This window comes from Hyposmocoma kahamanoa, unplaced genomic scaffold (genome assembly GCF_003589595.1).
Source record: "Hyposmocoma kahamanoa isolate Upper Pololo Valley unplaced genomic scaffold, ASM358959v1 179, whole genome shotgun sequence".
NCBI classification, from domain to species: Eukaryota; Metazoa; Arthropoda; class Insecta; order Lepidoptera; family Cosmopterigidae; genus Hyposmocoma; species Hyposmocoma kahamanoa.
This window is the reverse complement of record NW_020653710.1, coordinates 945,339-960,206: the sequence shown is the minus strand read 5'-3', so window position 1 is coordinate 960,206 and position 14,868 is coordinate 945,339. Positions and strand designations below refer to the sequence as shown.

Genomic DNA, 14,868 nt, shown 5'->3' with positions numbered 1-14,868 from the left:
TATTATTGTCATAATGCGAACCCACTTGTTACATTTTTCCGTTTTATGAAGTATTCTGGGTGTTTTTTTACGAATTTACAGCCAATTGGAGTGTATGTATACATATTTAAGCAACCTGCGCATCTCCTTTTTAGCAAGAGATCAACTTAAATGCCAATTTCAATGGTCTTACACGGATGAGTAGGATTTTGTTACAAGAACTGAAATTAAAATATTTGTTTCATGTTAAATGTTCTTTTGTGATCGACAAAATTTGTTTTATTATAGTAAAATTTCTCGTTATTGTGCAGTCTTTTTCACTTGAGTCTAAGTAATAATCATTCGTGTTTCCGCAATCTCATTCATGTGACCTAAAATATCGTTTTTTGTTGATTTCACTTAAATATTTGTCTGATTTTACAATTCATTGACTTTATTTGTGTGTTTAAAACATTAAAACAAAGAGACGAATGGGTTTTTGCAAAAATCACTCGTAAAGTGCAATTTATTGAAATTTGGAAAATGAAATTCACACCATAAACAAAAACTGAGAACGTAGACCAAGAAAATTAAAGTTATTTTTTTATTATCGTATAGTTATGTATTTCCTGGGTTACATATAAGTATGCGAAAAAGTTTACACAATATCTTGGTAGGTCAATGACACAATATATTCCTTTTTATTTCTGTAACGAACGTAACTCGTTGCAAACAGTAAAGATGTCATATGCTCTTTCTCTTTCGCTCATTGCTGTACCGTCCTATCTCAACTTGTTCTATGGGTAAAACAGTTTGCTAAACTGAAAGTCAATAATTTTTCGCCGTTTTCCTGAAATTCTGTTAGAATTTGTCAGCGCACAAGGAAGGAAACGTCTGTACTTCCCATCACTTGGAAATAAATATTTTTTGATCGTAAAATCTTTTAAGGAATATCTGTTTACATCTCGTTTTTTCCGATTATTTCGACAAATAAAATACAAACCGGCGAACGGCGCCGCCCCCGTTGCATCGCATCGGTGGGGTCGACGATGAGTAATACCGTTTTTCGTGCTGAGTGACGTCGTGCAGCCGAAAGCCGACGCGCGGTTCAGTCCTACAGCGCGAGCTCGTCAAGGCGCCCGCACCACCCTTCGCCCGCACTTCACCGCTACACTGCACCACCACACCCTATCGATCCTTACCGATCTCGTCTTCCGTCGGAGTCATGGAAGGCGCCGACGCGCTCCTCGGAGGGCTCGCGGGTGGCGACAAGGCTCCCGGCTTGGACGCACCGTTGCCGCCGACTCTGGTGCCTATGAAGCGCGAGCACGATTCCACTGACGACTTCGAGCACTTGGAGCGTGGCGGCCAGGACGCGGGCGAGGTCGCCCACGGCGGCCCGCGCGCCGCCTCGCAGAGCTTCCTGGACATGGAGCGCGACGAATTCCACGAGCCGCCGCGCGCGCTGTCCGCTGCCGACCGTCTCGTCGACCAGCTCGCTGACAAGTTCACTGATAGCGAGTCGGACGCCGACACAACCGGCGAGTCGCCGCTGCATCGAGCACAGCCGCCGCCGGCAGCGGCCGCGCCACCCGTACAGCCGGCGCCGCCCGAGCCCGCGCTCCTCAGTTTCGACTCCGCTCCGGTGCCAGCATCGGCTCCAACGGTCGCGCCCCGCGAGCCGAGTCCAGAGCCTCTGCTGAAACTGTCCGAACCGGAGCCAGAGAGAGAGCCCAAGCAGCAGCCGAAGATGGAGCCGCTTCCCCCTAAACCGAGGGACCCCTCGCCGCCTCCGAAGCCGAAGCCCGTGTCAAAGCCTGTCGCGCACGTGATCGAAGCTGAGGTCATCTTCTGCCAGATGGGACTTGGTGAGTCGTATATTCGATGCATGGGGATATACTTAAATCCTATTTACTACTACCATGCTTATGCATATAATCTGCATGATGAACACATTCATCATCACTGTGACAGTCCCATAAAAACGTAATTATTTAAAGATAAAAAATTGTATCTAAAGTTTTTATTTTGATACTCTGATCGTCTACGTCGATACAAAAGATGACTTTATGCAACCTCCATCAAATAGGATAGGTGTATTAGGGAAATTGTCTACGGTAACGTGACACGGGCACGCAGACGTGGTTCTTGTGCATCGCCGCCGCACCGCCACGCCGCCACGCCGCCACCATGCGTGAACAATTTGACCATTTACGTGAAGAAAGGCTTCAAGAAAAGACTTGCGAACAATTTGTTAGACTTACGAAACACTGTACCTAAGTGGTCTAAGCCTAACTGAATTTACCAATAACGTCTATTTTACTCTTACAAAATTCCAAAAAGAGAAGACGCAAAAACACTAAATTTAAATAAATTGGTAAGAGTTGTTTTGCGGGTGGAGGACAGAAGCGCGGAGACGGCGGAGCGGTAAGAGCATTGACCGGCTGCAGCCGTCTGCTGCCGAGTAACGGCGTCCGCCGCTGAACCGCAGAAAGAATGTGCTACCACCTAATGCGACATCCACCTGAAACGCGCGATTAATTAGCACATTCTTCAGGCATTTTGAACATAATATAAGACCTGTTCCTGAAGTTCTCCGAATCAAGTAATTCCTTTTTCTATCATTATAAACTAGTTACCTACATGAAACTGACAAATTCAACGGAGCACTTGGAACAACGCAGACTAGACTAAAAACGTTTCACGCTGTGGGTTCATGCAACTACTGTTGGTTGCCATTTAACTTAATATAGCTCAACACCAGAAAATTAACACCATTATTACTGACAAAATTTTTGCTAATGTTCAAAATGGATAATTTCATGAATATGAATATTGTAGCACGCGAACCATACATTTTGACGAAATGAACAAGAACAAGCAGGCTAAGATGTTCTTCGATATATTCCTTCGTGGATATGCGACGACCGAACAACATGGATTGAGCTATAAAACCACTGAATTGGAAATAATGGGCCATATTTTATCAAGTTTGTTGTGAAAACAGTTATTAACGACGCGTCGCGTCGTATAAAAATAAAGTTTCCTAGAATATGTTTCAAACATAAAATTGTAGATACACCATCAGAGGACCTCGTGACAATCAACCAATCAATCAATCAATGGAAGGTGTGACTCGAACCAAAACTGTTTGATTAAAAAAATCCTTTAACGGTCACTTTGAGCTGCATCAATAACAAATATATACATACATACGTTTGCAAACAACTTTGTGCGCCGTAAATTCTATGAAACCACTTGAAGGCCTACCCAGATATCATAATCAGGCGCCGGTGAATTTATGTTAAATCATGGTTACGATATTACAATATCATCCTAATTTATAGCCGTGCTCATCATCATCTTCCATGTTTAGAGCTAACGAATTGAATTAGAGCTTACGAATTGCGTTGCGATGTTATGATGTAATTTTTCACCAAACCACTATGTCAGGTAAAGCAGCGCTATCTTATCCGTGGGTCGTGATAATGAACCGTGAGGAGAGTTAGTGAGGAGCTTTGCAAAATCTGTTGCAAAATCTGTTGGTGCTAAACAAACAACAAATATATTTTGCCACAATGAATTGCACGTGTATTGTTAAAAAATATAACAACTCTGCAAGTAGGTACTTGTATTTGCAAGTTACAAATGGATAGACACCTGGATTAATAGCACGAAGGCATTCGCTTTGCATTTCGTGCAACATCTCATACATGATTTTACGGGAAAAGAAAGATGTTTGTGATAGTTTGAACCGCGAGCCTTGCAGAGCAGCGCTCGCACAGTAGGGCAGCGGGTGCGGGCAGCGGGCAACATGGCATCGCTAATTATAGCAGCAGTATTGAGTGTGGCGCTGGCTGACGGCTCACAAACGAGGATCCCTCGGTGGCGAGCTCACGTCGAGCGCGCACTGCTAGGTATCAAGTGCTGCGCTTAAGTTCCTCATGTGGAGCGGCACCGCGTGGGTTGTGATACCGCCCAGCCGCTGCTGAATCACCGCTTCAAGGACTACCGCCATTTGTGGATTGATTGTGTATCGACCATCATGGGGTCCGGAAACGATGACGCCATCACCTGTGAGTACTACTCTACATATACGGATCATTCCTTGATGATATAATTTTTGCGTAACTCCGTAAGAGTAAAGTACCTAATTATTATTTATAAGATTGTCGCGTTGTTAATTTTCTAAACTGCTGGTGCACAATGTTGTTCAGTGACGAAACATTGTTAGCTCATTCTCCATCATAAAACGAAGCCACTTCAAAACAGTATGTTGTATGATGACAACTGTTCGATTAAGTTTATATTTGCGTCATCGAAACGTCTTAATTATTTTGAGCTCGCATATTATTTTTTATTCCAGTTCACTATACTTATTTAGTACGTACGAATTCTGATTCCGCTCTGCGGCTGACGTCGGTTAAATTAAATAGTTACTATCCGCTCGAATTTATCACAATTTTTGCATGTTGTCGGATCTGTCGTCGGTTTATGTCATCTTTGTTTTATGTTTGCAATTGGTTGGATTAAAAGTTCGACCTAATCGACCTTAGAATGACTGCAAGGCACAGGCGCTGGTGCCAAAATTACTTAAATTAGCACTGTCAATATTTGAAATGTAGTCATATTTTGAAAGGTTGATTCGTATGATAACCGTAAAGTTTTATTTGTCCTTATTTATCTTAGTTGTCTTTTGTTTATTTTAGTTTTATTTGCCCTTTTTTCCGTTCGAGTTAGCCTCAATTTTCTACTCTAATCCATCTTTGATCACCTGGGTCAGGAGTCTAGTGTTACGGTACAAAACTTCAGACCTGTCAGTTCGTAATAAATTCGTGAGTCATTCAATATAAGTTGAAGTGACACTCGTAAAGGGAACTCGACTCCCCCTGTGCACCCCTGACCTAATTCGAGGCTCAAAAAATGTAGCACAAAATCCTTTGTTCGGGTAAAGCGGCGACATTCGCCTGCCTCCGTGTTTGCTTAGTGGGGCACGCAAATGGGGCACTCAATTTCCATTGTCTCATAATCTCATTGCCATTAGTTACCAGATTTTACGTTATGCCACCGTTTTGTAAATACTCAAACTTTACTTAGCTTGGTGTACTTATTGAGCACCTCCATTACTTTAGAATTAGTAGTTAGTGTGTTGTGTGAGCTCTCAAGTCTGCATTGCTCCGTCCTTCTGGATTATCCGGAAAACCCCACGATGGCTGTACAGCAAAGCCTGCAAGGTGCGCGGGGCGCAGGGGGTTGCTGGATCGATACTCTACGCGCACGGCCCCAGTGCCATACGGTCTGCATTCGATATTTAAAGGATATACCCGGCACAGTTGTCGCTAAGTACGAAATAAAGCCAAAAGGAAACTTAGAATCTTTTCGCAGTCGCGTATTTTTCTTATTTCAAATATTTTCGGAATTATGTTTGCACTAGATGTACCATGTTAATGAAATCTTTTACAAAAGGCCACGAAACAAATGACTCGTTTCCACTCGAAGCGCCCCAATTTTCACTTCACCGCCAGGGGTGATTCGTTGTGGGTGCGCTTAAAATATCTTTGTTTCCTATTTAGATGGGTAGGTATCGAGGACAGCGAAGGAAACGGCGGTTTAGGTAGGAAAAGGTGTATTATTAGAGAGGAAAAGCAGACAGTAAAAACAGCAGAAGAAGCAAGCATAGAGACAAAGATCTAAACATCGACTGACTACTAAAAACTATAAAGAGGGTCTGTCCTCGATAGTAGGTTTCGAGTCGCATCACAAATTTGCAAACTAGCACAAATTCGTTGAATGTCTAATGTTTCTTCTCTCTAATGAGGCTTCTTTGCAGAAACACTGGTCCGTACAATTTTATTTTGTATAAAAAATGCAGGTGCTTCGTTCTAATCACATTCTAGACCATGTGTGTTGATGGTTAACTTGGATTCATAATTGAAAGGACTTTTGTCCGCAGTCACATGCTCGGCGGACAGGGACAATGCAGGTGCGTAGACGCCACTCGCTGTTATCGTGGCCGTCCGCTCTCTGTCTCGCGGGTATTTTTAACCTCCGCGCTCGCTGCGCTCTATATTATTGTCTCTGATGCGCCCGATCAATCACAGTCTTAATAGTCACTATGTCAGTCTTTCCACGTTTTTTGTAGCTACGTTTATAAAACATCCTTTTGGGTTTCTATCTCTTTCATTCCCTATACAAGTAGGTAGCTAAGGGATTCCCAACAGCAACGACGCGATCGAAACGCCTGCTACATACGTCATATCTTCAAATGCATCACATTACTAAGAAAGGACGTAGAACGCGTCAATCACGTGTTCTGTCTGCGGAATTTTTGTCTTTTTATTTAAGTAATGTTTTACTCTTTTGGTTGTAATTTGATTTTGTTTTACTTCATTATGTGGTTCATCCACAATATAATGATAATTATGTAGGCTTAATTAGAGCCTAAAATGTAGACATGAAAAGCTAGGGAGGGTCGGGCTCGTACGCGATTGGCGGATTATTATGCTCCAGAATGAGTCATAGCATAGCCGGCCGTCGCCGTCGCGTGCACTGAATTATTGGTTAAACGTAGGCAAACTGGCAGACATAGGGTTTTCCATTTCCCCCGCAATGAGTGTGACAATGCCATGTGACTGCTCCAAAGTAAAACCTGGTAATGGACTAATTTTTCAAAAATCATTTTTTAACGGAATACATACTCCCATAGTAAGTACTCACCTAATTGCGGTGGGTGACAGCCCCTTCAAAATTGTACAATTTATAAGATTTGGAAACCTTAAAACTAGTAATGCCTAGCCGGGTTCGAGACCACTCAAAAATTGTAAGTCACTTGAACCTATTTTTGAAACATAGCAAGTATTTTAAACTTTCTAGATTTTAAAGTAAGTAGTTAAAGCGCCTTACTAGGTATTTGAATTAGCAATTAGATAATAAATTTGAATGGTATAGAAAATCTTAGACGTTTTATTGATTTAATGTAGTAGGTAAATTATACAAAAAAGAGGTATATTTTTTTTATAATATTAAGTGATGGGAGTAACAAGTTTTGCAGTTGAAGTGCCACTCGGAGCTTTAAATAGCAAAGATCTGGGGGGCACTGCCACTGCGCCCGTCACCCTGAGACATAAGTTGACAAATTTCATGTGCCAGTAATTTCACCAGCACCCTTACACTGCAAAACCGGAACGCAGTAATGCAAACGTTACTGCTTGGCGGCAGAATAGGTAAGGTAGCAGGACTTCCCTAGACGAACTCATGCACAAGGAGTTCTACTGCCCTTGAATAAGGGCATCAATGTATTCGTTGATTTTATCCTACAGAATACATTTTGTTTTACATTAAAAGGAAAATTGTTTAAAGACAACTTTGATTTATGTAATTGGACTCTCCTGTAAAATGTTGTTTAAAGCACTTACTAGGTTTTGTTATGGGTTTGCCGAATAACCACATAGCCGACTGGTTTTAAACTCCGCAAATATTTAAAATAATAATTTCTTCTTTTGTATTGCTGTGCCATTGCACCATACTATGCTTTTTTACGGTCACTAAACGTAAAATGGCAGCAAATGAGGTAGGTACTTTTTGTACATCGCCGTCCGTTACTGATAGTTCGTCGACTAATCGACTTTAGCTTTTCATTTTCTTAACTCGTTCAGGGACAGTACTTAAATAATATCGGACACAAAAATGTCACTGCTTTTTTTAAGCCGTTATGCTTATATTGGATTCAATGCATGTCATAATTACGGTCTATCACCGACGGCTGATTCTTTTACAGCAGAAAGTACGGCCACGACTGTAGTAGGACGATTGCCGTTATATTCGATTAGTACTAAAAGTTTGCGAGATCACATTTGGTTAAAACTTACCTTTGTTGTTGAAAATGTCAATAAATACATGGGTATCACATCATACAAACACGTCGGTGTCCACCGCCACTATACGATCTTGATGTATCGTCCACAAATGCGTGATGTGAATGTGTGAAATCATTGAATTTTGTCAGTTTTTGAGATCCACATAGTGTACCCAGTACTATCATTTTCTGACATTTAATTTGAAGGTAAACACCGTTACTGTCCATGAATGGGCTATCACGGACCAGTTTCTAATGTCTTTTTACAGTCGATTATTATCATGATAAACGTTTGCATCTCATGCGATTTGCGCATACTTCTTGTTTGTCTGATTTTGTGATAAGATTCTTATCAGTTTGTTCACGTTTAGTTCGGTTACTTTTTTATAAAGTCACCTTCATTTTTGTGACGTTTTTTGTCGAAAAACTTTTGTGAATTTTAATGAAACGAACCTTTGCAGAATAGAGAGCGGAAGCCCACAATAGCTTTTACCTATACTTAGGCTCAATTTATATTGCCGCTCAACGGAATGCAAGCGAATTTTTGTGACGATATTTATTATACATTGCATAACGAAATTTATGGTCAATTGTGTAACGTACAAACTACATAGATACATAGATACCTACGAGTCAAAATCTTCCGCGAAATGCGCGAGCATTGTCAAGCATGCGCGAGAACTCCGCGGTTCACAGTTCAACAAGGTTCCATCTCGATCAAACAACGATCTCCCACCGTTAATGAGAGGCATTGCTAATTCACACACGTACTTTAGAAATTAAAGCACACTGCCACATTCATCATCATCATCATCATATACAGCCTGACTTCACCCACTGCTGGGTATAGGCCTCCAAGTTTCTGTGCTACTCGCCACGATCTCGTGCTAATCTCATCCAGGTTCGCCCCCCAATTCCTGCGATGTCATCCGCCCATCTCGCTGAACGCCCAACGTTCCTGTATCCAGTCCTTGGACGACACTCAGTTATCGCCTTACTCCATCTGTCATCTTGTCTACGTATCAGGTGTTCTGATCTGCTCCACTTTAGCTTCGTGATACGGTTCCCCACGTCCTTTACCTTAGTTCGACTTCGAATCTGGATATTGGTAACACAGTCTATAAGCTTGATACCGAGCATGACAAACTGCTACATTACAGTAACTTACTTATTCAATACCTATTTAATAAACATGCAGGGAGTATCTCTCGTATAGACCCCATCTAGTTTCGATCTCCGCCTATCTGGTGGTTTCTTATTAATAAGTACTGTTAGAAATCTAAACCAGAAATCATAAAAACGACAAAAAATCAAGAATAATTTTAATGAAGTAAAAATCGGTTACAAAATCTAATGTAATACAAAAAGCACGTTATACAAATCAACGATAGGTAAATCCGCGTCGAGGCTATGACGGTCGGTTGGCAGATCCGAGCAGAAACGTTCCTAACAGTACTATCATTATTTTATTTTAGGTTATTCGATTTAGATAGCTACAATTCATTCAATTGTTTCTAATGCACGCCTCACAGTCTGCTCTGGAGTAGGTACAAGGTGGCACCGTCATCTACTGTTACCAGAGTGACTCACCGAAATTACTTCTCGATATACCTAAGCACTAGGTGTGCTTACACGGCTATACATACAACGTCACCTGAAATTGATTTAATAAATAGTATAAAAACTTATTAGGCCGCAGCTGCTACAACCAAGATATAATAATATATATTGTTAGTAAAAACTATTGTTTAATCTATTATTTACTTTAAAATTCACGACTTACAATAATTACTAAATTTGGAAATTTAGTTGTCGATTTCGTTAGGATGGGGAATTTTTTTAAAAAAAAGACGACGCCACTGGGGTGACGGCGAAAACCATCGGACGAGTTCGTGGTCGAGTTCGTTAAAAATAAAAAATAAAAGGAATATGGTAATTAAGAGCCTGCAGTGATTATTCCTTGGTCCTTTCCTATGCCGAATCGATTGGGTAAGCTAACAGTATGCACAATAAAGTGCGATTTGTTTGCGCCGTGTTATTATGGTAATAAGCAATCGTGCTGGAATATGTCGGCCGGTAATGTCTACGTGTAAATATACTTAGATATAAAAAGCACTCTGTTACAATAAAATGACGTCACAGACAAAGGGCAACTTAATTATAGGTATGTTGAGAGGTGTGAATATTATAGCGGAAAATGCTTGTCAATTTAGGCGTCGATTTGCTTGAAAACAATAATACCGACGTACAGAATTGGCCTATGAGGATCTGTCGAGCGACGAGGCCGAGATCATTGCCAGAGCGGCCTTGACGCGGCGGCGCTGTAGACCCACCCGCACCGCCTGCGCCCGCGCCAGCCCCGCGCTCGATAAATGACAAATTGTTGCACCACGTTGACTACACCTTCACGCTGAGATTACGCTACGACAGCAATGTGTCATCATTTGTCTCTATTTATTATAGTATCTCTGCACTGCTCAACCGATTGAGATAAAACTGCATATTTGAAAGATCGTACTGTGGCATCTGCTGGAGCAAACTAAGAAGTTTCCATCACTTCAATTTTATTTCAAATAGTATTGTACTCAAATGAAAAAAAACCTCGAGAATTAAGTTTGTAGCTGCACGAGCTTTGTGTGGCTTAAATGATGATTAAATGCACAAACACAAATCATGGGTGATGCAGAATTCTGGAGCGGCGAATATGAAATGAGCTCTGACTCGCGACGTAAGCCTCACAACTGCGAAGTATTTGTTCTCTTTGGCCGTGTCCGTTACTGAGTTAGCTAGCGATTAGTACTCTTCATTACTTGTAACCAAGAGTCACTTTATCTAATGCGAGTGAGAACGTTTTCTTGGTATAAATTAAATTCAAATAATAAAGTGTATTCATATATGTGTTACGGTGACTATAGACTATAGATATAAGTATTTGTAGGGTGAAGTAAATTTGGATGCGGAAGTGAAATAAAGTGATATTTCTGTTATCGTTTATAACTTTCCAAATGTTTACTAACTAAATGGCATATTGTTGACAAGCTGTAACTATCTCTCTTGTAAAAATGTACCGACTAATTTGCTTCTTGAGCTATAACTTGCATGTCTTTTGGATGCATGGTGGTAGTGGTGTGTGATGATGATGGATGCACGCGAGGGTTGGTGGGTGCGAGCGCTAAACGGCGCATGCGCGGGCGGCGGGGCGCGGGCAGACGGGTCTGCGCGGCAGTATCGACGCGAGAGTCAGGCGCGGCGCGTGTCCGTGGCTGCCCGAGCAGCTTAACGTTACGTAAAGTGCTACCATGGCGGACTCCGGGCCTTCGCTGTGCAGCGTCCTCAACCCGAGTAAGTGCGCCTGCTGTCCGCGACGTCACCCGCCGGCTTAGCTTCGCAGCTTGTCTCTTCTGTCGCACTAACCCGCTAACGCGCGCCTTCTCTTTCAGATGCTTGGTTCGACCCAAAGAGGCTGCATCCTGAAGGTGAGTGGTCGCCGGGAGAGGGCCAGTGGCAGAAATACGCACGGACGGGCGCTCCGCCAGTATCCGCCGGCGGCTGCGCGGCGGAGCTGCACGCGCCCGGGCGCCTATAGCCTACTGACCACCGTACAAAGCAAAGTGTTGTGAGAGCTCAGTGTTGGACTCGGACAGTGCGATTAGCTATCGGTCGCTGTGCGGTTACGGGATGCGGTTTTCGGTGGTGGATGTACCGGGTCACCTGAGCGGAGCGCGAACGCGCTGACCGATGGAGACAGAACAATAATAACTTCACGTGTCAAGTCAAGGTCTGACAAGATAGTTCTAATTGTGTCACTCGCACGCGTCATTGTCATTCATTGCTCGCTGCGATCAGGTCGATGATTAGTACATGCTGTGTTTTAAACTAACCGAAAACAATAACTATGTACGTACGGCACACACCCGGGGCACAAGTCATTAAACTCTCATTAACCGATTTGGAATATTTCCATAACTCTCCGAAATTATTCACCTTACCCGTTACACTCCCGCTGACAAAATCAGGAAGCGTAAAGATAAAAATAAATTAGGTACTCTTACCTGCAATGCCAAATTATCTTTTAATAATGATTTATCTTAATAAGTCGCTGGTGTACCTACTTGAGGTTGGGCAGATGACGGTTGTCGGGTTAAGTCGCATTCGAATGGCGTTTATTCATTAATATTGCGTGCGAAAAGATTGCCATCGGTGGCGAGCGGCAAGCGCATGCGCGCTGCTTCGACCGCTGCCGTCGACAACGTAATGCCAATATGAAATTAGACTTATTTAACTGACACTAGAGATCTGACTGAACGGCGTAATTTATGGCCTTAGACTGACCATTATGTGACATTGTATGCGGGACAACACGCTGTCACACTGTACCGGCAATTGAAGGACGGTTACTAGCTACATGCAGCTCTAGCCGTTGGCTTACAATAACTGGGACGGTACTTGTTCATTTCATTACTAGCTTATTTTTACCGGGTTCTATATCTCAAAATAGAGAATGTATAACGAAGAAACTTTAAACTCACTCATTAGTAGATAATGTTGACTAACATATTTTCCAATAAATTATTTATTTTATTTTATTTATTTATATATTTTAGGAAAATTCACGGACAAATAATACAATGATAGTATACAAATGTGGGAGAATACTGTAGAAAAGCATTATAAATGTACTCGTATGTAAATTGTATGAGCTGTAAATTTAAGGCAGGTTGTAGCTGGACGAATTTAAAATATATTTCAAAAGAATGACGTTAGAGTTCAGAGTTCTTAGGTTTTCTCGATAATATTAGATATAACTGGTTGAAGGCTTGACCATCTTGGTCAGCCGCGACCGCAGGACCTGTAAAGAGCCCGAAACGTACGCAATTTAGATCCGAAAAAATAGTTTCATTTTATATATCTTAGAGTTATTGAACAAAGTATTATACGACAACTAGTAGACACAAATATGAATAATAATGATACTTGAATCATTTTATACAGGAACACCGTCATACGCGAGTCCAACATGCGCTTGACCGGTTTTTTGTTAAAACGTACGTTTTATTGCATGATATAGACTGTAACGTCGTTATGCCTTGAAGATCGGCTAGTAGTTTATTAGTACTGGGACCTGACTAAGATAAAATACTATCGTTGTAGCTCACGTGCTGGCCTACGTCCGGCAAAATCGATTCATAGCTGTTGCCTAACGTTCCCAATTCAGTGTTAATTCTCTAATTCAATTAGAGGCAGTTTCTCGCGGATGAAATCGTGGTTGGCGAAGAGCGAACGAGTTTGTTCATTCGCACCTTGTTTTAGAGATCCAATTGCAGGGAAGGTTCCTCGTATTCGTTTCTGCTATAACCTGCGTGCTACTTCAGCCTGCAACCCGATCTTGTGGCCGGAGGTCTCTTTGTGGCTCTTTTGTTTTGCATTCATTACTTGCGCTTTCGATAGCGCAAAACGGGCGTTTGGATTACACACCTCATATACGTATGATAAGTAATGTTTTTATTTGCCTCTGTGTCTTTTAAATAATAGCAAATATTGTATGTCGCATTTACCGAACAGTTTGTGCCTGTTAAGTGTAATGTCGGTCAAATGAGGAACTGTGGCTGGATTACATTTATATTTACTATAGACATTTTTTGTTTCTCACTTTCTCAGGAAATCCTCACAATTGCGCTCCGTAAAATTCCGATACCGATTGTGACAATCGAGTATTAAAAAAAGAAATTAATGACAAGTGTATAAAGTTACCATTATCATTAAGCCACCCTCCATGACGTAACAACTTAACAAGTTCCAGTGTTAATCGACGCACCATTTTCGCTAACCGGTTCTTGAATCCATTAATTTTTAGGACTCCCAGAATCTTGATCGGTGACCACATCGAGAATTTATATTGTATTGTCCTGTAAGGTGCGGATGTGTTTCTCTTCGTTTTCTGTAATCAGATGTACAAAATTTGTTTTAAAAATGTTCTTTGTTCACTCAATAAAAGCTTTTCTTGATTTGATGAGTTTGTTGTTTAGAGAGACTTGAAGAAATGTTTAAATACCTTCTGGTTTTTCGGACAGTGGAGGGAAATAACCCTTTGGTTGGAACGGCTCTTCACATTTTTAGATAATGATATTATGTAGTACCTATCAATTTAACGATAAGGGCTTTGTGTAAACAAACATTGATAAATCAGTCGGAAGAGGGGCGCGGGATCGCAGCTAGATGAGTGGTTTCCCGTGGCGAAACTCCTGATCCGACATGTCGCCGCTGCCGCCGGCGCAAAGATAACGATATTTTGACTGACAGAGTGACAGTTACAGATATCGATCTCGTCAGTTTCTTATCATTTCGTGACTGCTGCCCCAAATTCTGTTTGATAACGTTCGTAAGAATGTCTATTGACCAATGCCCATCCGCGACACCATTGCTTACCTACAAACAGGAATATATACCTAATGTAATAATCTATGTCATGATTAACTGTTTGAACGAGACATACTCGTAACTTGGGCGTCTCTGCACTGGGCATAGAATTCCTCTGAGATAGATTGAGTGGTCCTTAATTATCTTTATTGTGTCGAACCTGACCTCGTTATCGTTGGAATATTTTTCATTTGTTTGTTGTCGGTCTGTCCATGTGCCAGAATGTACAGCCGCCCCATTTCGGCGCGAGATTCACGTGCTCTGTAAATTGCAAAATTCACTCGTGTGTCTGTCACAGATTATTATCCTCTGTGCACCGAAGGACGATTCGTAAAGGTTGAAAACCCACGTTCACAGCGCACCCTAAATAATGAAGTGAAGCAAGGAGAAAAGTAACGTTTTTGGAAAATTGATGAAATAAAACTGGTGTATCGTTTTTATATCAAATTTCATTTACTCATATTTTGCACAACCAAATGGCATATTGGTTTGGCGCCACGGTGCTTTTTTATCTACATTAATACATTGTCAGTTTCCAAAAATGTTACTTTTCGAATTTCGTAACTTTATTATTTGCGATAGTAGGATAATAAAATTAGATTACAGAATGCCAACAGATTGATGTTGTATGATAGATG

At 41.5% G+C, this 14,868-nt stretch overlaps 1 protein-coding gene across 5 annotated transcripts in view; it reads left to right on the top strand.

Moving 5' to 3' along the window:
• The first annotated feature begins 950 nt into the window (after nt 1-950).
• LOC113225885 (reticulon-3-B) overlaps nt 951-14,868 on the top strand; it is a 34,337-nt gene continuing 20,419 nt past the window's right edge. The window contains exons 1-2 of one of the 5 annotated variants that reach the window (XM_026458343.1): nt 951-1,826; nt 11,254-11,289. In XM_026458343.1, coding sequence (XP_026314128.1) covers nt 1,184-1,826; nt 11,254-11,289 — 679 coding nt within the window. In that variant the 5' untranslated portion in view covers nt 951-1,183. Of the gene's footprint in view, nt 1,827-3,822; nt 4,035-11,051; nt 11,156-11,253; nt 11,290-14,868 lie in introns of those variants that run through there. The other 4 variants (XM_026458346.1, XM_026458345.1, XM_026458344.1 and 1 more) reach the window with 4 other exon arrangements.